At 33.2% G+C, this 25,264-nt stretch overlaps 1 protein-coding gene across 2 annotated transcripts in view; it reads left to right on the forward strand.

The window, feature by feature from the left end:
* The window catches only part of SNX2 (sorting nexin 2), a 58,345-nt gene extending 35,057 nt beyond the window's left edge, over nucleotides 1-23,288 (forward strand). Inside the window, exons 7-15 of one of the 2 annotated variants that reach the window (XM_045566369.1) lie at nucleotides 394-472; nucleotides 7,629-7,704; nucleotides 8,630-8,743; nucleotides 8,998-9,091; nucleotides 10,843-11,048; nucleotides 19,523-19,666; nucleotides 20,897-20,977; nucleotides 21,092-21,163; nucleotides 22,762-23,288. In XM_045566369.1, coding sequence (XP_045422325.1) covers nucleotides 394-472; nucleotides 7,629-7,704; nucleotides 8,630-8,743; nucleotides 8,998-9,091; nucleotides 10,843-11,048; nucleotides 19,523-19,666; nucleotides 20,897-20,977; nucleotides 21,092-21,163; nucleotides 22,762-22,812 — 917 coding nt within the window. In that variant the 3' untranslated portion in view covers nucleotides 22,813-23,288. The remainder of the gene's footprint in view (nucleotides 1-393; nucleotides 473-7,628; nucleotides 7,705-8,629; nucleotides 8,744-8,997; nucleotides 9,092-10,842; nucleotides 11,049-19,522; nucleotides 19,667-20,896; nucleotides 20,978-21,091; nucleotides 21,164-22,761) is intronic. The other variant, XM_045566370.1, reaches the window with a different exon arrangement.
* Nucleotides 23,289-25,264: the final 1,976 nt, after the last annotated feature.

Consider the following 25,264-nt stretch of genomic DNA (forward strand, 5'->3'; position numbering starts at 1 on the left):
ATTGAACTTAAGTTTACTGATTTGGAATTATGTATATTGAAATACAAACATTTTAATTTACCATGAATGTGAAATATAACAGACAAGGGATCTTTTAATGTAAGCTTTTATTTAAACAAACAGTGTGGGTCAGAAAACTACAAATGCGACTCAACTTTTTTTTTTTTCTCTTGTCTCATGTTGTCAGTATTTACCAAGTAGAGTTGTTAACATATCATGAGATTTAATTCCTCAAAAGGTTTTGCTTTTTAAGTAAGATATCAGTAACAAGTTTAGGAGTTTTTTTTGTCAAGGTCAAATTCAAAGTATATTCTAAATTATGAAGAAACGGTTATAGAAGACTATTGTACAATGATATAAAACCATCATGAATGTCATTCAACTTCTTTAAAGGCATGACCAAGGTCAAAGTCGGTAAAGAAGATTCATCATCCACTGAGTTTGTTGAAAAACGGAGAGCAGCTCTTGAAAGGTAATTCTAGACAACTATACTTTATTACTCTCATGTTTGTACTTCAGTAATGTAAATCTAATTCCATTATATGGTACAACTATGTTTTAATAATTAAATTATTTTGGAAGTACCACTTGATAACCCTTAAGAGTGCTTTAAACTTTCATTAAGAAAATTGCTTCTTTCAGCAACACAATGCAATATCCTTGTTCTGTTTTTATTAATCCTAATTAATAGTCTGTCTAACAAAATAATACCTATTTTCATATCATATGCTACAAGCAGGACTATAAAGGCTTGAGTTATTTGGGGATAGAATTATATCAGAGATGTAGTCACCAAGAACACTAAGAAACTGCTAGGCTTATAAAAGGGAAACAAGTTGTGAATGGAGGGAAAGAGTTGATAAAAATATTTGGATAAAAACAATCCCACTTTGATATTGTTTAAGTTTTTAGGAAGTTATACCATATTCATGTACTGTGATGATAATATAGCTAATTATAGTTCATCTAAATTAATTTTTGAGTTATTACTTGGTAAGAACAATACTAAATACAATGAAAAATGCAGTTTGTATCTCCTTATTTTTATGTAATTGATTTTGACTTGAATGTACAAAGATATTAGTCATTGCTTGAGTTGACCGCATACAGTCAGCCATCCATATCTGTGGATTTCACATCCATGGATGGAAAATATTTGAAAAAAAAAATTGTACTGAACATGCACAGACTTTTTTGCTTATCGTTATTCCCTAAACAATACAGTTTAACAACTATTTATTAATGCATAGGATTTACATTGTACTAGGCTAGGTATTGTAAGTGGTCTAGAGGTGATTTAAAGTATACGGGAGGATGTACATGGTTTATGTGCAAATACTAGACCATTTTATATCAGGGACTTGACCATCCTCAGATTTTGGCATCCCCAGGAGGTTCTGGAACAAATCTTGAATAGATACCTAGGGGCAGTTGTACTTACGGACTAATATATGTGCTCTGTGTTCCATTAGAGTACTTGACTCTATACATTTCGTATAGCTTTGAACACTTGTCTTCATTATAGCAGACTGAAAGGGGAGTGCATGGAAGGAATCCCATTCCCAGAATCTCACCTATTCCTTCCTTGCTAATGCTGAAAATATGAGAAAACAAATTTGAAACTTTCTTAAAAGCCCAGCACTTAGAACGTAAGTTGGTAATTGCCTAGGCTTGAAATATTTTCTAGTTTCATAGTTTTTTTGCTCTTTATTTTCTCTTTGGCTTAAATTCAGTGGTTGGGGTGGATAAGACAGGTTTTGGGGGTGGTATATATTTCTCTAGGTACAAATTATTTTTAAAAACTATTTTAAAGGCAACTTATTCCTTCTTTTTAGTAGTAAATTGTTTAAATTTTAAGAAAATGCCACAGTAAAGTCAGATTTGAATGATACGAAGTAAGAAAAGGTAAGGAATATGCAGTTTAAAATCTTATTTTAGAGAGTACTTAAAAGATGGGATTATGTCTATGAGAATCAGCAAAGGATTTAAATTGCATGAAGAGAAGTTTAGGTTAGGCATTTGAATTGATTCTGTTCTAAGAGTGGTCATAGACTGAATATTTTTAAGAATAAAAGTAGATAATATTCTGCCTTGATTTCGCTTAAGTCCTTCCTGAAAATGTAACCATGACCCTTTGAAAGACCTTTCAGGTCTTATTTTTCTATGAGTAAATTTGAAATATTTCAGATGGCATGCTTGATAAGAAACTTAATGAAGATTTATCGTACCAAGGACATATAATTTGATTCTACGTTCACCTTTCTTCTAACTTGACTGCATTGCATAGTACTTACCATACCTTCATGTAGTATGAAATGCTAAGGAGAATTTTAAGGGAATATTGAAACCTGACCCAGTGTGTATGTAAAAATAGTTTCTTTACTGATAAATGTTAGTGGGAAAAAAAGAACAGTATAGTAATGAGGGAAAATTCATTTTCAGTTAGAAAAAATGACTAAAGCAAATACAGGCATAAAAGTATAGAAGCAAAGCAACTGGAATAATTTCTTTAGTTTTAATCTAATCCTAATACTCCCTTCTCAGACAATTTTAATCAGTTCCTGTGCAGATTTTTTAAAATCTGTACAAGATTTTATTCAAAAAAAAAAATTTATTTTTTTTTAATTTTTTTAGAGAGAGGGTCTTGCTCTATTGCCCAGGTTGGAGTGCAGTGATGCAGTCATAGCTCACCATATCCTTGAATTCCTGGGCTCAAGCAACCTGCCTTATCCTGCCAGATAGCTAGGATTACAGGTGTATGCCACCACACCTGGCTAATTTTTTATTTTTATTTTTCGTAGAGAATGGGTCTCACTGTGTTGCCTAGGCTGTGTACAGGATTTTAAAACTGCAATTTTCTTACCCTTTCATATAGCCCACTTTTCTGAAGCAATTTTTCTGTGGCATTTTTTCAACTTAAAACATTACAACAGCTGTATCTGTGGGATACCTGACCTAGTTGGATCTGGTGGGTCAGGGAAGTATTTCTCTTTGTGTAGCTTTATTTAATAGTCTAATATTTGTTTACATATTTATTTGAATCCAGATGACTATCTTGAACAAAAGGATAACATCTGGGATTAAAAGCTAAGAAGAGAAAGGGAATGGTTACACAGGTACTCTCCTGTGCCTCATTCAGTAAAGTAAACAGAGACTACTTCTATTGAGTATCCCTAACATCCCTTACTTGGTTTTCTTGAGAGTGCTTCACATCTTAAAATCATATTGAATTTATTTTATAGGTAAGGATACACTTCTGCAAATATAAAATGAGAAATTTAGAGGAGCATGATAATGGTGTACAAGATTTCAGTTGCAGCCTGCGCTTCAGTACACTACGCTACACACTACCTGTGTGGTCTTGAGCAAGTTACTGAAATACATTCTTTAGAGTATATCGGTTAGGATTGTGTTCATTTCAATCTAAAAACTCAACTGACAGAGCTTAAACACTTCATGTAAGTTAATTAATCCACTCTTTCATATCAATCAGTTTTAAGGTAAAAAGCTGTTCAGGATTATCTAATTCATCAGAAAATTCTATTGCTTCCTTCATTTATCTGAAATACAACCATTTCTCTTACCAGCCTACTGACTACTAGTCCAAAGGCCTTAATTAACTGCAGTAGCATCCTAATTGGTCCTCATGCTTCCATTCTTGGCACTTCTACTCATTTTTAATGTAGCAGCTGGAGTTATCCTTTTAAAACATAAATCAGATCATATTAACCCCCCATTTTACTTAATAAAAGCCAGAATCCATATAATGGACTACAAAACTCTACATGACCAGCACCTCTTACTGTTATCCATTTGATCTCATATCCTTCTTGATCACTCACTCTACCCTGGGCCACACAGATCCTTCTGCTGTTTCTCAAACATCGCAGGCATTTTCCTACCTTAGAGTCTTTTCACCGGCTGCTCTCTCTGCCTAGAAAGAATGCTTTGTTCCCAGGTATCTGCATGGCTCTCATTCCTTTTTAAAGTTCAGATGTTCAAATATCACCTTTCCAGTCAAGTCTATTCTCATCATTGGCTTAATTCTGACCTATTCTGTTTAAATTGCCACCAACCACATCTTAAACACTTGGTCCCATTTACCCTATTGTTCTGTCCTTTCTTTTTTTTCCCATAGCACTTGCTACTTTGTCACATAATTTATATGTTTATTATTTATAGTTTATTGTTTATTCTCTTGTACTAAAATATAAGCTCCACCTGGGACAGGATCTTGGTCTGTTTTGCTCACTGATGTGTTTCAAGTACTCAAAACAGTAACTGGTACAAATAAAAAGCTCAGGAAATATTTGTTAAATGAACAAATGAATGTCATCTAGTACCCGGGCTCACTCTGCCTTTCTGTTCTCTCATTCTGAGCACTTGTGTTTGAGTTTCAAGCAATAGAAATATTTTTTAACTTTGTTACTCTCAAATGTTTTCTATAACCTGCTTTCTTTTGTTTTGGTTTTGGTAAGTAAACAGAAATTTGAAAGCCCTAAATGACTATTCTAAATTTATCAGTAACTTTTACTTGGAGCAAATCTGAGGAAGCTCAACTACTGACCACCTCTTACTGTGTGTGATACTTTCCTCAATTCCATTGTGTCTTTCATTTATGTCTTACTTCAGCGTTTCAGTTTCTCTTTTTATGTCTTCTTCCTACACTCCTTTCACTTTTTTTCCATATCCTTCCTTTATATATCTATAACCGTCTATGGTCTTAATTCGGAATTAGTGTGTATTTATAAATATTCCTTGTTATAAAATCCATTTTATGTTTCTGTTCTTAATTTTAAAATTATGTAAGACATATATATATGTGTGTATGTGTGTGTGTACATATATATATATATATATATATATATATACATTTTTTTAATTAGTTGCTCTTGGCCAGGTGCAGTGGCTCACACCTGTAATCTCAGCATTTTGGGAGGCCAAGACAGGAGGATTGCTTGAGGCCAGAAGTTTGTGACCAGCCTAGGCAATATAGCAAGCTTCCATCTCTACCAAAAATATTATAAAAAAAAACATTAGTCAGGCCTGATGGCTTGAGCCAATAGTCCCAGCTACTCGAGAGGATGAAGTGGGAGGATCGCTTGAGCCCAAGAGTTTGAGGTTACAGAGAGCTGTGATTACACCACTACGTTCCAGCCTGGGCAACAGAGCAAGACTCTGTGTCTAAAAAAAGAAAAATTAGTTGCTCTTCCATGTAAACTTTAAGAAGGAAAGTTTTACTGTCTGTTAATAGAATATCATTTTCCAAAATATGTGGCAGGGTAAAAAAGGGATCTCTAGTCAATTGTTTTTTGTTGTTTTTTTTTTTTTTGAGACAGAGTCTCACTCTGTTGCCCGGGCTAAAGTTCCGTGGCATCAGCCTAGCTCACAGCAACCTCAAACTCCTGTGCTTAAGCAATCCTTCTGCCTCAGCCTCCCGAGTAGCTGGGACTATAGGCATGCGCTGCCATGCCCAGCTAATTTTTTCTATATATATTTTTTTAATTGTCCAGCTAATTTCTTTCTATTTTTAGTAGAGACGGAGTCTCTCTCTTGCTCAGGCTGGTCTCGAACTCCTGACCTCGAGTGATCCTCCCACCTTGGCCTCCCAGAGTGTCAGGATTACAGGTATGAGCCACCGTGCCCGGCCAAGTCAGTGGAGTTTTGTTCACAAAGGGTTTAACAAAGTTAAGCTAGGTATATTTCCTGTAGGACTTCTCACAGCACTTAATATAATGCTGTTCAGTTTGAATCTTACCAAGTGAGTCATTGTTCTCCAGTCTACCCTGTCTCAAAAAAAAAAAAAAAAAGAATCTTAAAGAGAGTAACATCCATATAATATATTTCAAACTTTCTTTATTATAGAATCACTCTTTTCATGGAGTATTACATGAGACTAATACTCTGCAAAAACTAATCCAAAAAACTAATTACCTAATAGTGTTGGGAGATTTCATTGTTAAAAGTCAAATTCCAGTGGGAAAACACCACCGTTTCTCAAACTTACAGGATTAGTGTTCTTGCTGCATTTCATTTTTGGCTTCATAGTAGAGGCAGCAAATATTGTTTTAAACCACAGCATACATTGTATTGCACATATCTATTAAACACTCTTTTTTAGTGTAAGGACTTCTTATAGGGACTACTGACTTAAAATGAAGTTTAATAAGGTATATTTTATTTAAATGTATAAAAACAGAAGTTAACATTTAAACATTAATAGTCATTTGGACCATTGTATAAAATTCGACTTCAGAGAAGTTTATCAGTTTTTTTCAGATACTCTGTTAATTTTAGGCATATCTTATAATCTTGTAAAAAGGTAGAAGAATTTACTGTGTATATTCTAAAGAAACAGAATAAATGTATATTAATTGTAAGGTAAGGCCGGGCGCGGTGGCTCCTGCCTGTAATCCTAGCACTCTGGGAGGCTGAGGCGGGCGGATCGTTTGAGCTCAGGAGTTTGAAACCAGCCTGAGCAAGAGTGAGACCCCATCTCTACTAAAAAATAAAAAGAAATTAGCTGGACAACTAAAAATATATAGAAAAAATTAGCGGGGCATGGTGGCACATGCCTGTAGTCCCAGCTACTTGGGAGGCTGAGGCAGAAGGATCACTTGAGCCCAGGAGTTTGAGGTTGCTGTGAGCTAGGCTGACGCCATGGCACTCTAGCCAGGGTGACAGAGCGGGACTCTGCCTCAAAAGAAAAAAAAAAAAAAATTGTAAGGTAAAACAATTGAAATATTTTGTATAGTCATTAATGTGGGGAAAGATAACATAATTTTTTTTAAATGGGATTAGGCAAATCGAGAATCATCAAATATTAATAGTTGACCTTATTTCCTTTTATGGAATCATGATTGGTGATTTATTATGGATTACAGTCAAATATGAGCTTTTCTAGTAAAGGAAAATGACTGAAGTTGGACAAATAGTGATTTCATGATGATGTTTTTCTTTACATTTTCATTTTTATTTTATGTGGTATTATATTTAGATAAGACATTTCCAAAAGTAGAAAAATCTTAATAATAGAAATATTCAAGAAATAGCTTTGAAGAGGTGTGGGGAAAAAAGAAAAGACGTATTGAAGAAAATTTAGTCCTTGTCAAATGAGGACCAAAGCTGATTATGATCATTTCAATCTGCTGACAAACAAAAAAATTGCTAGGCTCTTCCCCATTTTGGTGATAAAAGCAATTTAAAATTTTTTTTGAGTGGAATATATGTAGTAATATGTGTCTTAGAACTCTAAATTTATAACTGGGAACATACTCCACCTGAAGATAAAATTGTTCAATAGGCTCATATACCCTTTTACAAATTTAATATTTTGCAGAGAGAAGTTTGGTAAGTTATTTAACCCTCCCCATTCCCACCCCCACCCACATGCCATTTCTCTTTTTATGTAATTATGAAAGGGGGTAGCATATCAATTTTTAAAAGATGAACAAAAAGCTTTTTAATTATTAAATTGCTATAGGATTCTAAATAATTACACCGAGGGCAAATAGGAGGCATACTGAGAACACTTTTTTACCTAGTTATTTTGTTTTTTATTATTTTGTTGAAATAGGATTTAAAATAAAATGCTACTGATAAAGGAGCAATTTTACTCTTAAATCTAGGTATCTTCAAAGAACAGTAAAACATCCAATTTTACTGCAGGATCCTGATTTAAGGCAGTTCTTGGAAAGCTCAGAGGTATTATTTCTACTTTGAATTTTTGTATATAAATTTTCTCATTTGTCATTGTAATAATTTATATGACTAGATACACAGTACAAATTGGATTAATAGATGGAATAAAGCAGTTTTTTTCATTTTGCTTAGTGCTTTAATTACTTAACTAAATCACTAGCATTGATATCTTTGCATTGATATCAGTAGGATGTTCTGTCCCTTTCTTGAAAATTTAAAACCATATTTAAGAAAATGATTTGTGAATAATCTAACTCTGAATGCCCTAAGTTCTTGCTTAGGCATCATGTTGAAATAAGTTATTCAACCTCATTTTAGAGAAAGTTGAATGTGTGTATCTACATCTATCTGATATCTTTATTAAGGTTTTAAAATGCAAATTTGTGACTTGAAAGAGCATAAATTGTAACCATGATGCTCTTTATATTTGAGATGTTAGGTACATAATGGGCTCTTTAGAACAGTTTAGAGTTCTAGTTTGAGATTTTGTTTTAAATTTACTTGAGTCCCAGAATTTTTTAAAAACTTAAAACCACACAATCGTAACTGAGCATAAGATTTTTCTCAGGACTTTCTTCTTTCCTTCTAAATAGTTTATTTCTGTTGGCAAACAGGTGGCCAGTGTTAGGGTGCTTGGCAATTTCTTAATATATTTTGACATACAAGGTGTTTGTTCCATCTAAATGTAAACGCGCAGAAGAAAAGCAAATGGAAAGTCTATTTTTTAAGTTTTCCTTTGAGAATGTACAAGTAGTATATTTGAGAAATTAGATCTCACTATTGAAATGTATGAGAGTGAAGAAAATACAACCTCCTTTTCTTTCTTTTTTATTTTTTATTTTGGGAGAAGGGGGGGTTGCATTTGTGCCCAGTTAAACCTCCAAGCTTTTAACTGGTTTGTTTGCCCTTATTTGTCATTCAATTCCAGCTGCCTAGAGCAGTTAATACACAGGCTCTGAGTGGAGCAGGAATATTGAGGATGGTGAACAAGGCTGCCGACGCTGTCAACAAAATGACAATCAAGATGAATGAATCGGATGCAGTAAGAGCTGATTTTTCGACTTGAATAATGAGATGAATTAATGAGCCCAACAATTGCATTTTAAAGCTGTACAAGTAGAAAATAGGATATTAATTTGCTTATTGAGTTTAGTTCTCAGCCACATCAGTTGACCACCATGGTTATACATGGTTAATTTGTTGCTTTAAAACAAGGAATGTGGCTTACTATTGGTAACCTAATTTACAACGGTTTGTTCTTCCTAAATTAGCTCCATTTTTCATTTTTGTTCTTAGTGGTTTGAAGAAAAGCAGCAGCAATTTGAGAATCTGGATCAGCAACTTAGGAAACTTCATGCCAGTGTTGAAGCCTTGGTCTGTCATAGAAAAGGTTTGTTTGCCTTGTTATTTGTATGTTTAGCACCATAAATCTAATTAAAATATTTCATTTAAATTTTATTAAACACTGAAGTTATTGTAGAAAAGAGAAAACAATAGTTTAAGAGAATGTTTTCCATTTCAACTTCATTGTTTAAAATTTTTTGTTCTATTGTGATCTAAAATCTTGTTTAGAAGTAGAAAAATCCTGAGCTTATAAAACTATATTTGAATTTTGGATTAAAACTGTTGGTCACTTGACCAATTCTTTGTTAGGTGTATTTACAAATGAACAGATGAAGATATCTTATCGATTAGTGACTTTTTTTTTTTTTTTTTTGAGACAGAGTCTCACTCTGTCGCCCAGGCTAGAGTGCTGTGGTGTCAGCCTAGCTCACAGCAACCTCAAACTCCTGGGCTCAAGCAATCCTTCTGCCTCAGCCTCCCAAGTAGCTGGGACTACAGGCATGCGCCACCATGCCCCGCTAATTTTTTCTATATATTTTTAGTTGTCCAGCTAATTTCTTTTTATTTTTTAGTAGAGATGGGGTCTCACTCTTGCTCAGGCTGGTTTCAAACTCCTGAGCTCAAAGGATCCGCCCGCCTCAGCCTCCCAGAGTGCTAGGATTACAGGCGTGAGCCACCACGCCTGGCCTCTAGTAACTTTGATTATAATAAAAAACTTGAGATTTAAAAGTCAGTATTTGAAAATTTTCTTGAAAGTATTTGTTTTGTGTCTCTATCTCTTGGAAAACTCTTTAAAATATTTTCTTCATTTTTGAACCATGGTATTTAAAAATCTGGGACATTTTTAGTAAAAATTCCTAGAAAATTTGAATTGTAAAATTTTAGTCCACAATAAGGGATTTGGGGCTTTTTTTTTTTTTTGGGTTTGGTTTGCTTTTTTTTAAAGAGTCCAAGGCTTTTACTATCAATTTTCCAAAATACGTAATACGTAATTAATATGTGACATTACCAGCAATACATTTCATTAAGATAATTACAGAAGCCTATTAATACATTTATTATTGAGAATAGTTTGTGACAGCTTTTGCCATTTGGGTTACATATCTCTTAGGGAATGGGCTTCATGGCTCTTTTGGAGTACTTTACATAATGTAGAGCAACAGAACAATTTCCAGGCAATGTGATTTTTAGTTATTGACAGCATCTAGGGTATCAACACTACTTTTATTTATTTAAAATATCTAATATGGTCATGTTCAAAAATATTTTTAGAAATTCTAATATTTTACTGAGTGCTGTTACACAAGAAAAAAGCAGTAAGATTTATACGAATTGTATGTGCAATTTTATCTTGTTTCTCTCTGTTAGCTAAATAATCTCATTAAAATCATAGATATTATTTTCAATGACAAATGTTTAAAGGCCCAAAATGTAGTATAAATCAATTTTGAGTGTTCCTGATGCTTCTCATATTAAAAATATATTTCTTTAGGAAAGGACAGAGAAAGAATGAGCACTTTGGCAGAGAAACAAGAGGCAGATTATTGTATTACATTATTTAAATATAGTTCATCCCCTGGGAATATAGGCAGTAGTTCTTTTTAATTTTCAGTAGATTTCTGAGCACTTGGCATTTGTGCCCAAGGCATTTTAATGACTAATTGTTTTATGTTAATTACTTTAAAATACTGTTTGTGCAGTTTGTGAATAGGTAAAATTTAGAGAAAAGTAGAAAATTAATACAATAATTTAAAATTTTTCTAGTGAACACTAAAAGTGAATACTTTTTTATTTCAGAACTTTCATCCAACACAGCTGCCTTTGCTAAAAGTGCTGCCATGTTAGGCAATTCTGAGGATCATACTGCTTTATCTAGAGCTTTGTCTCAGCTTGCAGAAGTTGAGGAGAAGATAGACCAGTTACATCAAGAGCAAGCTTTTGCTGACTTTTATATGTTTTCAGAATTACTTAGTGACTACATTCGTCTTATTGCTGCAGTGAAAGTAAGCCCTATTTTACAGTCTTTGTTGCATTCTTCTCACTTCAGTGGTTTGCTTTAAAAAGAATTTTGTATCCTATTAGGCATGTATTTAAGTGTGTAAATTCCTTACTATACTAGTATATATAAAATGGCTTTAAGATGGGTATTCATAACTAAATATTTTCTTCTCCTTTGACTTGGACTGTACATTAGAGAGAATTAATGTTTTTAAGAGGCCTAAGGAATGCTAAATAATATACAAAACATTACACATTTACTTATATATTTAATATACAAGTTTGCAACTAACTGATAGTATTTATTTGCTCATTCTAGTACTAACTGAAACTACGCACTAGACTCTATTATTGTTAGTAAAGCTGACTGGGTAATACAAAGTAGGATAAAACCAAAAATGATTACTGCACTGAATATGTTTTAAGGGGGTCTTTAGCATGAATTTGGACTTTCTGTGTGTATAGCCAAATGTGTAGTCACCAAGTTTTTATAGATGAGGTGGGACTAGAATAGATCATAAGTTGTGCCATCTAATGCTGATGTTTAAATATAAATAGCCTAATTTCTGAATAGTTGAGAAAGTAATCCAGTTAATAAAAATTAGTATTCTACAGATATCTCCAATATTCAGACAGTTAAACTTAACTGAATATTATTTAATCTATCATATGTTTCAGAAGATACTTTAAGATCTTATGGCATCTTTGAAGTATTGTTACAAATATTAGTTATCATTGGCTGGGAGGTAATGGGTATTTACATTTTACCTTGAGTTTAAACATCTAGAAAGTTAATGAGACCTTGCTCCTTGCTTTCTTACTCAAATTTTTATCAGCTAAAATCTGTGACCCAACTATTACAGTATTCATCTACAGTCAGAACATGGATATAGTTTGTATTTGTTCATGGTTCTGTTCTCCAAGCAACTGGTGACAGTTACTACTACAGGGCTGTTTAGTACTTCAGAATGGTGTTTTCCTACATTTGGTAAAATTACCAGTATTACTAGTATTTACTCTTTTAAATCTTACTCTTCTTTTTTCTATACAATGGATATTTATTTTTTATTTCAAAATATTGGGGGATACAAATGCTTTAGGTTCCATGGATCATTTTTGCAATGCTTGAATCCTGGCTATAGGTGTGCCGGTCACCCAAATACTGTTCAAAGTACCCATTAGGTTGGCTTATTACCCTCCCCTCTACACCCCTCCTCCAGGTTGCTGTTCACTGAGTTTTATTTCCCTCTGTGCACTTGCGTGCTCATCAGTTAGTTCCAATTTAATATTGAGTACATGTGTTGTTCGTTTTTCCATTCTTACGATACTTCAGTTAGGAGAATGGTCTCCAGTTCCATCCAGATTGTTGCAAAAGCTATTAATTCATCTTTTTTTATGGCTGAGTACTCCATGGTAAACATATACTGCATTTTATTAATCCACTCATGAACTGATGAGCACTTGGATTGATTCCATATCTTTGCAATTATGAAGGTACTGTAATAAACATTTGAGTGCAGATGTCTTTTTGATAAATTGACTTCTTTTCCTTTGGGTAAATACTCGATAGTGAAATTGCTGGATCAAATGGTAGGTCTACCTTTAGTTCTTTGAGGAGTCTCCATACGTTTTCCATAGAAGTTATACTAATTTGCAGTCCCACCAACTGTGTGTAAGTGCTCCTTTTTCTCTGCATACGCACTACCATCTATTGTTTTTGGACATTTTAATAAAAGCCATTCTAACTGGGATAAGGTGATACCTCATTTTGGTTTTAATTTGCATTTCCCTGATGATTAGTGACGTTGAACATTTTTTTATACATTTATTGGCCATTTGTCTTTTCAGAAACATCTGTTCATGTTTTTTGCCCACTTTTTAATAGAATTTGTTTTTACTTGCTCATTTGCTTGAGTTGTTTGTAAAGTCTGGTTATTAGCCCTTATATGTGTAGCTTGTGAATATTTTCTCTTGTTCCATAGGTTGTCTATTCTGTTGATTGTTTCCTTAGGTGTGAAGAAGCTTTTTAGTTTAATCAAATCCCACTTACTAATTTTTAGGGATTGCCATTGGGGTCTTTTTCATATATTATTTGCCTAGGCTGATACCTATAAGAGTTTTTCCCGTATTTTCCTCTAGAATTCTTATGGTTTCATGCTTTAGATCTAAGTCATTTATCTATCTTAAATTAATTTTTGTGAGTGGTGAGAGGTAGAGTCCCATTTCATTCTTCTGCATGTTAAGGGTATCCACATCAGGAAAGAGGAGGTCAAACTAGTACTCTTTGCTGACAGTATGATCTTGTACCTAGAAAAACCCAAAGATTCCACCAGTAGTCTCCTGGAATTGATAAATAAATTCAGCAAAGTCTCAGGATACAAAATCATCGTACATAAATCAGTAGTGTTTTTATGTACTAATACCAGTCTAGCTGAGAGTCAGATCAAAGACTCAATAACATTCAGGATAGCTACAAAGAAAATAAAATACCTAGCAATGTACTTAACCAAGGAGGTGAAAGATCTCTACAAGGAGAACTACGAAGCTTTGAGGAAAGCGATCACAGAGGATTGAAACAAATGGAAAAGCATATCATGTTCATGGATAGGTAGAATCAACATTGTTAAAATGTCCATACTACCCAAAGTGATTTACAGATTCAGTGCAATCCCCATCAAGTTACCAAAGTCATACTTCACAGATCTAGAAAAACTATAATTCTATACTTTGTTTAGAACCAGAAAAGAGCCCAAATAACCAAAGCAATCTTAAGCAAAGAACAAATTTGGAGGCATCACATTACCAGATTTCAAACTATACTACAAGGCTGTAGTAACCAAAACAGCATGGTATTGATACAAAAATAGAGACATAGACCAATGGAACAGAACAGAGAACCCAGATGTAAAACCATCTACCTACAACCAACTGATCTTTGAGAAAGCAGACAACAATGTACACTGGGGAAATGAAGCCCTATTCAATAAATGGTGCTGGGAAAATTAAATGTTAACTCTTTATGTTCTTGGTGATTAGTTTTTATTTTCAGCTATTTAGAGATGTTAATATAGGCAGCAGTTATCAGAATATACTTAATTATATATAGGTAACTTGTGATATACAGAAATCCAGCTTACCGATGACGATTCCTATTTGTGTCGCACCTACTCTCACCTCATTCCAGAGCTCCCACTAGCTGTTGTAAAAAGTATGACATTTCAGAAAAACCTGGAGTTCAAAAAAGGGGAATTGGACAGTGTCTATAAGAAGGCATACCTGCAGAGAAGAGCTAACCTGGGAAAAGACCCCCTAGCAGGGATGGCCTGCCCACATAAAGGATATTGATCCCTCAAAAATAGCTTTCCTCATACTGCCTAAGTCTTTTTTGTTGTATTTTTACATTGCATGAAATTACAGTTACATTCATGTTTTCTAAAATATTTTCTTCAGAACACTGGTACCAAAAATAGACCATAGTCAACTGAGTTTGGGGAATAATGTATATAGTATCCCTGTTTTGGTGATTCATAATGCCTTTTAAAAGGCCAGAACTGTCTAGGAGTCAAAAAGAAAGTAAGTTGTTTAACTTTGTTTAATTCAGAGGCTTCCAAATTCATATGAGCAGGAATTCTTTTCCATTTAGTATCTGTCCTAATATATGGAACACACTTTGGGAAATACTGAATTAATGGTCCATTAACTTAAAAGAGAACTAAAGAGCTATGGTCAAGTTATACCTTGAGGCAAATTAAGCTCTTTCAGTTTGGTTTTTTATTGAAACCTAGCCCAGGTCAGCTGCATAAAGGAGTTGAGAAATTATAGAAGAGGGTGATAGGTAATATTTATGGTTTTTGCTTTTTTTTTGTTTTTTGTTTAAACTAATTCAAGCTGGGCATGGTGGCTCTTGCCTATATTCCCAGCTACTCTGAAGGCTGAGGCGGGATGATTGCTTGAGGCCAGGAGTTGAAGACCTGTCTGGGAGATGTAGCAAGACCCCAGCTCAAAAATAAATAAATAAATAAACTGATTCACTTGTCTATGTAAAAGTAATACATTCACATGACAACTTTGTCAGCCCCTCAAAAGGTAAATTTCCCTTCTACAGAACTAAAACCTCTAGTCTTTCTGACCTCAGTCATAAACTGTTAGATTTTTACGTGTCTGCACAGAATTAGCTATGCATGTATATGAAGCTATTATTCTCTCTCTCTACCCCCCTCAGTTCTGCTCCTTCTCTTCCTTCCATCTCCCTCTGTGTTTCTTCCATCTCCCTCTCATCCTTGCTTTCTCATAAAGGAACATACTATATATATTGTGCTATTCTTTTTTTTTTCTTTTTTTTAAGAGATAGGGTCTTGCTCTGTTGCCCAGACTGGAATGCAATGACACAATCACAGCTCACTACAATCTCAAACTCCTGGGCTCAAACCGTCCTCCTCCTTCAGTCTCTGAGACTACAGGTATATGCCACCATGCCCGGCTAATTTTTCCTCATTTATTTGTAGAGACAGGATCTCACCATGTTGCCCAGGCTGATCTTGAACTCCTGGCCTCAAGAGATCCTCCCCCCTCAGCCTTGTAAAGTGCTGGGATTACAGGCATGAGCCACCAAGCCCAGCCTATATGCACTATTCTTTGCTTTTTTCATGTGCTCCATTTGAGAAAGGTCTCCATATCAATATAGGTAAATATGTCACATTCTTTTTAATGGTAGCATAGCATTGCATCATATAACGTAAATTTACCTTGAGTTATTTAACCAGTCCAGTCTTAAAGAATATCAAATATTTTGTTAACAACTCTTTGGGCTTAAAATTCCTAGAAGTAGAATTGTTGACCAAAGGGTATATGCATTTTAAATTTTGATAAATATTACCAAATTACTGTTCAAAGAGATTGTACTTCATACTCTCACCAATACATATGTTCCTTTTTTCTTCCACCCAGTGATGAAGGCATTTTTTTTTTTTGTATGAGTTGTAATTTTTTTACTTAGGATGAATTTCAGCATCTTTACAAATGATAAGCCATTTATATTTCTTTTGCTATGAATGAACTGTTCATGTCCTTTGCCCAGTTTGCTTTTTATCTTGTCTATTTCTAATAGCTTAATATTAATTGGCCTTTTGTTTTATCCATATTGAGAGTGCTTTTCTGATAATTTTGAAACTAGGAATACTTTGGGGATTAGAATGTAGAGCCATAGTGGGGAGCTAAGATTCAGGAATTGGGGCCCTAAAGAAAGACATGAACTTTTCCCTTTTCAAAACATTGCCTAAGCCTGGCCTTGCATCCAAGAAACTCCCTTTTTTTTTTTTTTGTACAGTACATGGCCTCTGACATTTAGGACTACAAATTTTGGCTAGGATCATTGTAAGTGTTGTCATGTATTGGGCTAATGTGAACCACTATAGTAGGGTCAGGGATTGAGGGCAATGGTTTTTAATGTTTTTAGCACTGAAACTCTTCATAAAGAATTCTTACAGGGAGCCCCCACTTTAAAAAATACATAAAATATATATTTTTAAAAACTAATAGATAAGTTCCCCAAGGAGTTTAAAACCTTTATTATTTGGCTATAAATACTCAGCACCCCTTCAAAACCCCAGGAAGCTGGGCAGCATACTTTCAGATTCACCAAGTTAGAATATTATAATCATTAAAATTGCAGTGTCAAATTTCCTGGTGGGCTAGGATCACTATTCTACATCTGCAACCTTGTCTAACCTAGACTAGCTTGCATATGCCACAAATTGGCAGGGGAATAGAGGTCCTAAGCAGATGATCAGTGTAAACTTATCCCTCTTATAGAAAAGGTTGGTTCTACTAGAGTGGATTAGTATCTTGACATATAAAGGGAAACATTAAGTTATGATGTAATTAATTTAACATAGTGTTATTAGGAGTTTGAGTACAGTTCTGATTCTTTTTTTCTTTTGCTTTCTCTTATATTACAAGAGTAGGAAAACAAATGAAAAAGTTAATTTGCATATTTAAGATTAATTTATTTTTCTGAAATAACCTGACTTTACCATAGCTTCTGCATCTGTACCACAATAAACACGTAATTATTCTGAAATATTATGAGATAATAAATTGGACAAGAACCAAATTAGTTTAGATTTAGCATATCAATGAAAAAGCCAGTTGATGTATATTAAGAACTTAAGCAAATATTGAACTTAAAGGGGATTTTGGCTAGCTTTTGCCCTGTGTTGATACATATTTTAAGTGCTAAAATTGTTATTAAACAGAGAAATTTATAAGTGAAGAGCTGAGATGGCCATGTTCCCCTGAAGAAAGGCTAGGCCTAAAATCTTAGATTACTTTTTGGTGGGGTTAGGGGGCACATGCTTGTATAGGAGGTGAGGGACAAGGATTGTTTGTTTTACATGATAGTGACTTTTTCTGAAATCTGTTTGTGTTCAATGTGTTACTTTTTGTGAATTTGGCCCAAATTAATTTGACTGAAGCAAAGTTAATTTCTAAGGAATGTTTTAGGGGGGAAATGTGGTTTTGTAAATATAAGGAAATCAAAAGGGGACAGTAAGATGCACTTACTAATATATGTGTAAGAAGAGAAATGAGATGACAAATATAGTAAAGTGGGTTTAAATACCTGTGGATAAGGTGCTTTGACTTACTAGTTTGCTCAGGATATCTGTTGTTCTGGTTAATTTAAAATGTCCACAGTCTTTAAGAACTCTTTGGAAAAAAAATACTATCCTTTCTGGTTGATTGGATTTTTTAATGCTAATAATGCCCACACTTTTAAATATGCAATATGATATAAATATTGCCCAATTGTGCTTTTTTTTTGTTTTTTGAGACAGAGTCTCACTCTGTTGCCCGGGCTAGAGTGCCATGGCGTCAGCCCAGCCTCAAATTCCTGGGCTCAAGCAATCCTTCTGCCTTAGCCTCACAAGTAGCTGGGACTACAGGCATGTGCCACCATGCCCGGCTAATTTTTCTATATATATTTTATATATATTTATATATATATAAATATTATATATATCTATCTATATATATATTTTTAGCTGTCCATATAATTTCTTTCTATTTTAGTAGAGACGGGGTCTCACTCTTGCTCAGGCTGATCTTGAGCTCCTGAGCTCAAACAATCCGTCCACCTTGGCCTCCCAGAGTGCTAGGATTACAGGTGTGAGCCACCTGTAAATATTGTTATTTGTACTTTTAGTAGAAAGCTAGAATTAATCAATCAACTATATTTAAATATGTATGTTATTTAGAAGTAATCCATAATAGTAACACCTACTAATTATTAAGCATCCTGTAGGTTATGTCACTGTGCAATAATATACTTGTCATGTTATTTATAATTCACAAATGTAGACATTTCCCCCCTTTTATATTTGGCAGAATTATGGAGAAAGTAAGTGAATTTACCCATAGTCATACAGTGACAAAACTAATATTAGAACCCAAATTTGTTTTGTTCCAAAGCCTACTGTTTAAAAATACACTATCTATGTATTTTTCTCTTCAGCAGGTCCCTGTAGGAACATATATTTATTTACTGCTTCTTTATTCAAAGTTTTTTATTTGGAATAAATTAAAGTAACTCTGGTTTAGTGCTTTCTTGTTATTAATGTTTGCTTCATGAATGTTCACTTAGTAAATACTAGAATAATACTAATATCCCCAACATCAAGCTAGAATAGGGATTGTTAGTGGATTCTCCCATCGTACCCATCAGTTTTTTCATGAAACTTCTAGGTATTCTACGTCCATGTTTCATTTCTTATCTCTATTCACTTGCTCTTGCTCTGTCAGACCCATTGAGAGAAGTCCTAGATTTGGTTGAGTTTGATTGACTTGTTGTGTAGGGTCTTTTGCTTATTTCATTTAGTTTTACATTGTGTGTGTGTATTCATCTTTTTATCTTTTGCCTTTTTTATCTTGTGTAGGACTTTTTTTTCGTTTAGTTATACCTTTTTAATTGCTCTGCCTTTTTAAATTTGCTATTGTAATCTCTTCCACCCCATTTTTATTTAACTTCTGTTATCTTATGAGTTTTTCCCATTTTATTTATTCAATTTCTGATATGTTTCCAACTCAAATCTGCTTTTAATATTACTTAGTAGGAAAATTTCCAATGTAGATATGACACCAGCATTTTCCTGTTAAAGACATCTTTCTTCAAAGCCTAAAACTCTGTTAGAAATCTTATTATAAACCACATTTAAAACCCTAACAGCTGGTGAAATGGATTTTGCATGTCATTTTTTGATTCTGAGTGCTCATTTTTCATCCAGTGCCAGGGTTTTTTGTTTTAAGTAAGAATATGGAAATTATTTTTCTTTGACATTGGTCTGCATATTTTCAGTATCTTAGTATATTAGAATGGCACATAAATACTTGGTTTTATTGCTTTCAGTATTATAGCACTTATAGTGTTATGAAAGTATTTTACAGTGTTACTCTTACTTGATAACATTATGTCATTCACTCACAGGGTGTGTTTGACCATCGAATGAAGTGCTGGCAGAAGTGGGAAGATGCTCAAATTACTTTGCTCAAAAAACGTGAAACTGAGGCAAAAATGACGGTTGCTAACAAACCAGATAAAATACAGCAAGCTAAAAATGAAATAAGAGAGGTGATTACTAAATGCTTTATCTCTTTACTCAAAATTTTCATGAGTCATTCATATATACATAATTTTTCATAAATTTTTTTCTGAACCATTCAGCACTTAGCTATTTCTCCATATTTTTATGAACTGTGTTAGAATTATGTTAACATTTTGATCATCATTAAAATCTCTAGAACCCTTTGTTACTTCCACATGATTATGGCCTAAATAAAGAAGGATACAAGGAAAAGACCTAAAATTAATCTTTACATTAATAATTACACATTTCTTTTTAGGTGTTTAATTTTATTTCAGATAATTACTTATTTTGTGTCTAAAAATGGTTTTAGAGAGAGACCTAAGCCACATTTAGCTGTAAAGGCAACATTATCCCCCATATATATGTATTATATATGGTATTTTAGTAAATCTGTATAAGTTTATTATAATTTATACACTTTTTTTGCCATGCTTCAATAAGGAAATTGAAGAGGTAGGACAACCTTTATATTACTAAAAATAAATGTACCTGCTCTTTGAAGAGTATGTACCAGTGTTTTGGTTACATAGTGGGAAAAATATCATTTCATTGCTTAAAAATCTTCAGTTATTTTATTTTAGCTGTTCCATTGGTCACTAATCACAACATTTTGTTGTTTCTGTACTGAATTTAATGTTTACTGATGATGGGTCTTCTGTATACCATAATTCCACTTTTTAAAAGAATCTGGTCATTTTACCATTGCAAAAATGTTTTTTTAATGTTGGTCATACAATTTCTAGTTTAAAATATTTCCGTGGGCATATAAATTGCGTTGAACACATATTCTTGAAATGAACGATATTGTTGATATATTCTGAAATAATGATAAAAAAAAGAAATGAGAAAATTACACTGTAATACTGCTCATTTATTTGATAGTGAATTTTATACTCAAAAATCTTTCCTTAGTTATATTTAATTAAGCTTTGGATATTGTAGTTCATTAAATACAGTATTGGAATATTCTAATCTTGAGCAAATCTGGCAGTGAAATATTAATGGAAATTAAACTGACATACATTTCTGTCACTAGGAAGTTAGGTACAAGTTTGAATAATGCTAAATTGGGCTTTGCCAATATTGAGCTTTCTCAGGGTTTCCAGGCATTATATTTAAATTAAAAAAGTGGTCATAACAGCTAGTACTACAGTTTTTTTTTTTTTCCAGACAGGAATAAAATATTTGTTTCTTTTTTTGTTTGTTTTTATTAGTGGGAGGCAAAAGTGCAACAAGGAGAAAGAGATTTTGAACAGATCTCTAAAACAATTCGAAAAGAAGTGGGAAGATTTGAGGCATGTATAATAATTTTGCACTTTTCGTAATAGCATGGTCACATTTTGCTGCAATTTTGTGGTAAAATTTAGTTTTCTACTAATGGACTTTTTTTATATATTGTACTTTAATAGAAAGAAAGAGTGAAGGATTTTAAAACTGTTATCATCAAGTACTTAGAATCATTAGTACAAACACAACAACAGGTAAGCTGATTTTTTTTTTTTAATAACTCAAACTTTTAGGATTTGTTTTTGGTATACTTTTTTATTTTAAAGAAGATGATTAATGAAATAGGCTTTTAAACTCAAGGAAGAATAAAAAATGGAAAGAGAAAGCCAGTGACAGCAAAGGAATAAATGGTAGTTAAAGTAATCGGACACTATCTCAAGTCCTTTTTGCCTCTACCAAACAGTAGCAGAGATACACTTTTCCCAATTTTAGGCCATAAGGAACCTCATGGACAACTTTCCCTTCCTCTGTCTTTCTCGTTGTTTCCTTGTTGCTCAGACCTGTTTGAGTAAATTCTCATAGTACATTCTTCCCTAACAGATAGAACTTAAACTAAGTTCTGTTTTTTTTAAGTTTTAAAAAAAATTACACTGTTTTGGTTTTTGTTTTATTTTGGAGGGTTGGTGGTGGTTGCCTGCTGCAAATGGCATTTGTCTCTAGTGAAGACCATGAGTTTTAATGGTACATTAAGTAAAAGTCAGTAACAAGATAGATAATAGCAGAGTGTTTTGTGTATATTTTAATGTAAATTTGAGTAATAGATCAAATAATTTAATGTCTTGAATAGAAGGATTTCTTCTTCTAGTTTTAAAATATGTGATCTAGAAACTTGTTTGTATAAAATATAATAGGTTATGTTTTTGAATTAAGTAATTATGGTATCTTCAAATTCACTGAGGCTGAAATTCAGTGGCGTGATCATAGCTCATTGTAACCTTGAACTCCTAGGCTCAAGTGAGCGAGCCTCCTGCCTCAGCCTCCCAAGTAGCTAGGACTACAGGCATGTGCCACCTCACCCAGCTAGTGTTTTAACTTTTTGTTAGAGATGAGGTCTTGCTATGTTTGCCGGGCTGTTCTCAAACTGGCCTCAAGCAATCATACTGTCTCGGCCTTCCAAAGCACTGGGATTACAAGTGTGAGCCATCACACCCAGCATATATTTAGTTTCTAATAAGATAATTCATAAAGTTCAATTTTTAAAAATATGAATACAAATAAGTCATATAAGCTTATTTTTAAGGAATTGTTTTAAAGGTAACTTTAGTTTATACTTCAGTCTATTCTCTGGACTGTCCGGGGGCGACTCATACATAGCTAATTCTTTCCTGTCCCTTTTTTTCCTTTCTTGCTCAGTATTTTCTTTTCTTCCTACTTTTATCTCATTCTTCTTGGCTAGCAGTAACATAAAATGTGAATAGCCTATGAATTAGGAGATGTTATCACTTTGTGTTGGAAAAAGTAATTGTAGTTGTATTAAAGTAATCTTTAATGTGTGGTAACAATCTCTATACAATTTTGCATAAATCAAAAAATTATAAGTTTTCAAAAATTATATTGTTTACATTAAAAACTGTAATTAGGAGTAACTGGTGTTTTAAATAGTTTATGTGTGAATTATTTTGACAGACTTCAGTTAAGGAAGTTAAAATGATCCCTTTGCAAGCCAGACATTAGTAAATGTTAATCATTGTTAGCTATTTCTATAGATTTTTGTTTAATGCAATATAGGATATATGCATATAAATGACAAAAAGGTAATAAGAGTATTTTTTATTTTTATTATCATCCACAGCTGATAAAATACTGGGAAGCATTCCTACCTGAAGCCAAAGCCATTGCCTAGCAATAAGATTATTCCTCTTAAGAAGACCTTGGATGTTTGTTCCAGTTATGCTGAATTCCACAGTGAAATCATTTAAAACCATCTAAATAAACCACTATATATTTTATGAATTACATGTGGTTTTATATATACACATACACACACACACACACACACACACACACACACACTTTCACACACTCTGACATTTTATTACAAGCTGCATGTCCTGACCCTCTTTGAATTAAGTGGACTGTGGCATGACATTCTGCAATACTTTGCTGAATTGAACACTATTGTGTCTTAAATACTTGCACTAAAAAGTGCACTGCAAGGCCAGAAAATTTGACAATATTTTTTCTTTACAATATGTTCTGTAGTATGTTTACCCTCTTTATGAAGTGAATTATCAATGCATTGATTAATGTTCACTTATACATTCCTGTACAGAAATTATGATTTTGTGATTACAGTAATAAAATGATATTCCTTGTGAAGTATTAGTAACAAATTATTTGGGTATGTAAACATATCAGGCATATTTTTAATAGGAAGGAACTTTTTCTTCTAGATGTTTATGGGTGATGCTATGATTCCTTAATTACTTTAATTAACAGAAAAAAATGAACTCTTACATTATTAAATGACTAATTGAAGCTTAGGTTTTCTTATGAAACCATCATAAATCAAAGAACATTGATTTCTTGGTTGTCTTGGGTTACAGAAGAGAATAAATTGTCTTGACTTGTTTGTATCCATCCCTATAATAAGTGCCCAATCTAAGAATTAAGGAAAAAATGTATTTGCTTCTGTTAGAAGTCCCATGGATTTTACTCATCTTCTGTTATCTTCAAAATCTAAGTCTTTGCATATATTTAATTTATTCCTTATCTTTTTTTAAAAAAACGTAAAAGTAGGTCATCTATGATCATAATTGACAAGGAATGGTACCATTCCTTGTGGTACCAAATATACCATTATTTGATGAATAAACAAGGACAGCATGAAGCAATTTCAAGTAAAATGAAATTGTCTTTGGCAGCCTTCTTACCTATTCTGTGTGCTGCTTAGCTGTTATCCTTAATGCTGATGAAAATTTAAGTTATAACTGGAATCAGAGTTATTTTTGTTTTTTAAAAAGTATTCTTAAAAAACACGCCTCTTCTTGAGCTTAACAACCACATCTCCCTTCCAGAGGAACAAGATACGGTATGTGTAACTAAGCCCTCATGTTGTGGCTTACTGGATAGAAGTATTTAATAATATATCAGAGTATCCTCAGCATGTGTTTGCTTCCACTTATTTCAGTTGAAATGTTAAGCCTACTATAGGTGTTATATTTATACTATATATATCCCATATTTATATTTCATATAAATATGAAACATATACATATGTTATATTTATATTCATATTATACTCATATTTATACCCCAGAAGGCTGCATGGCACATAACTTTATTATAAAGACTTGGGCCACACATAATGGCATGTACCTGTAGTCCTAGCTAGGGAGGTTGAGGCAGGAGGATTGCTTGAGCACAGGAGTTCAAGGCTGTAGTGCTTAATGATTGTGCCTGTGAATAGCCACTACACTCTAGCCTCTGCAACATAGCCCTGTCTCTAAGAAAAAATAACGAATCAGTGAATTGAACAGGATGTTTGCCCTTTTAAGAAGAAACTGAAGCAGAAATAGTGCAATCTTTGTTGCTTCTATTATGGAGAAATACTTTTGAGAAATGATATTCTTTGGTAATATATAGCAGATGCTACCTTAGTGTCTCATTAATATTGGGCAAAAAATAGGTTTACCAGGAATAGAGTTCCACTAGAATGATGTCCTAGTATTATATCCGTGGTTATATTCCTTACAAAGGTATCGTTTGTACATGGGATAATAACTTATTCAAGTTATTTATTATTAAAATCTTCCATTCAGATGTGGTACATTCATTAGAATATTCGGTACCTCCAATTAAAATATTACACAAATATTTTTAGCCTTAAGCTGAAGAAAGTAACAGACCCATACTTCATTCCCCTTGTGCATGTTTACTAAAAGATAAGCAGTGTATTGGATATTTCAAGTAAATTATGTGAACCTCTGATACCTACCAACATTTTAACAAGATTTAGTTATTTCAACACTCAATCCATCAATCTTCATTTCTATTGTTCATATTTCTAAAATGCTTTCCTTCCAAATAAAACAAGAGCATTAACAGTGCTAATAACACAATCTTTGAGTTGTGTAGGTCTGAACTTAAGTATTTTTTATGAGGTGGAAAGTTAAAGGGACTAAGGCAGCGTAATATAGTGGAACAAGCTAAACTAACATACATGTCTTCAGTCTTCTCAGTAGCTGTAGGACTTTGCACGTCACTTAAATCTCTTATCTATAAAATAACATAAAACTATTCTTGAAGTGCCTTTCTAAATATCTTGTTTAAAATATCAAACTTCAATATAAATA

The sequence above is a fragment of the Lemur catta genome, chromosome 12 (genome assembly GCF_020740605.2).
Source record: "Lemur catta isolate mLemCat1 chromosome 12, mLemCat1.pri, whole genome shotgun sequence".
Classification (NCBI taxonomy): domain Eukaryota; kingdom Metazoa; phylum Chordata; class Mammalia; order Primates; family Lemuridae; genus Lemur; species Lemur catta.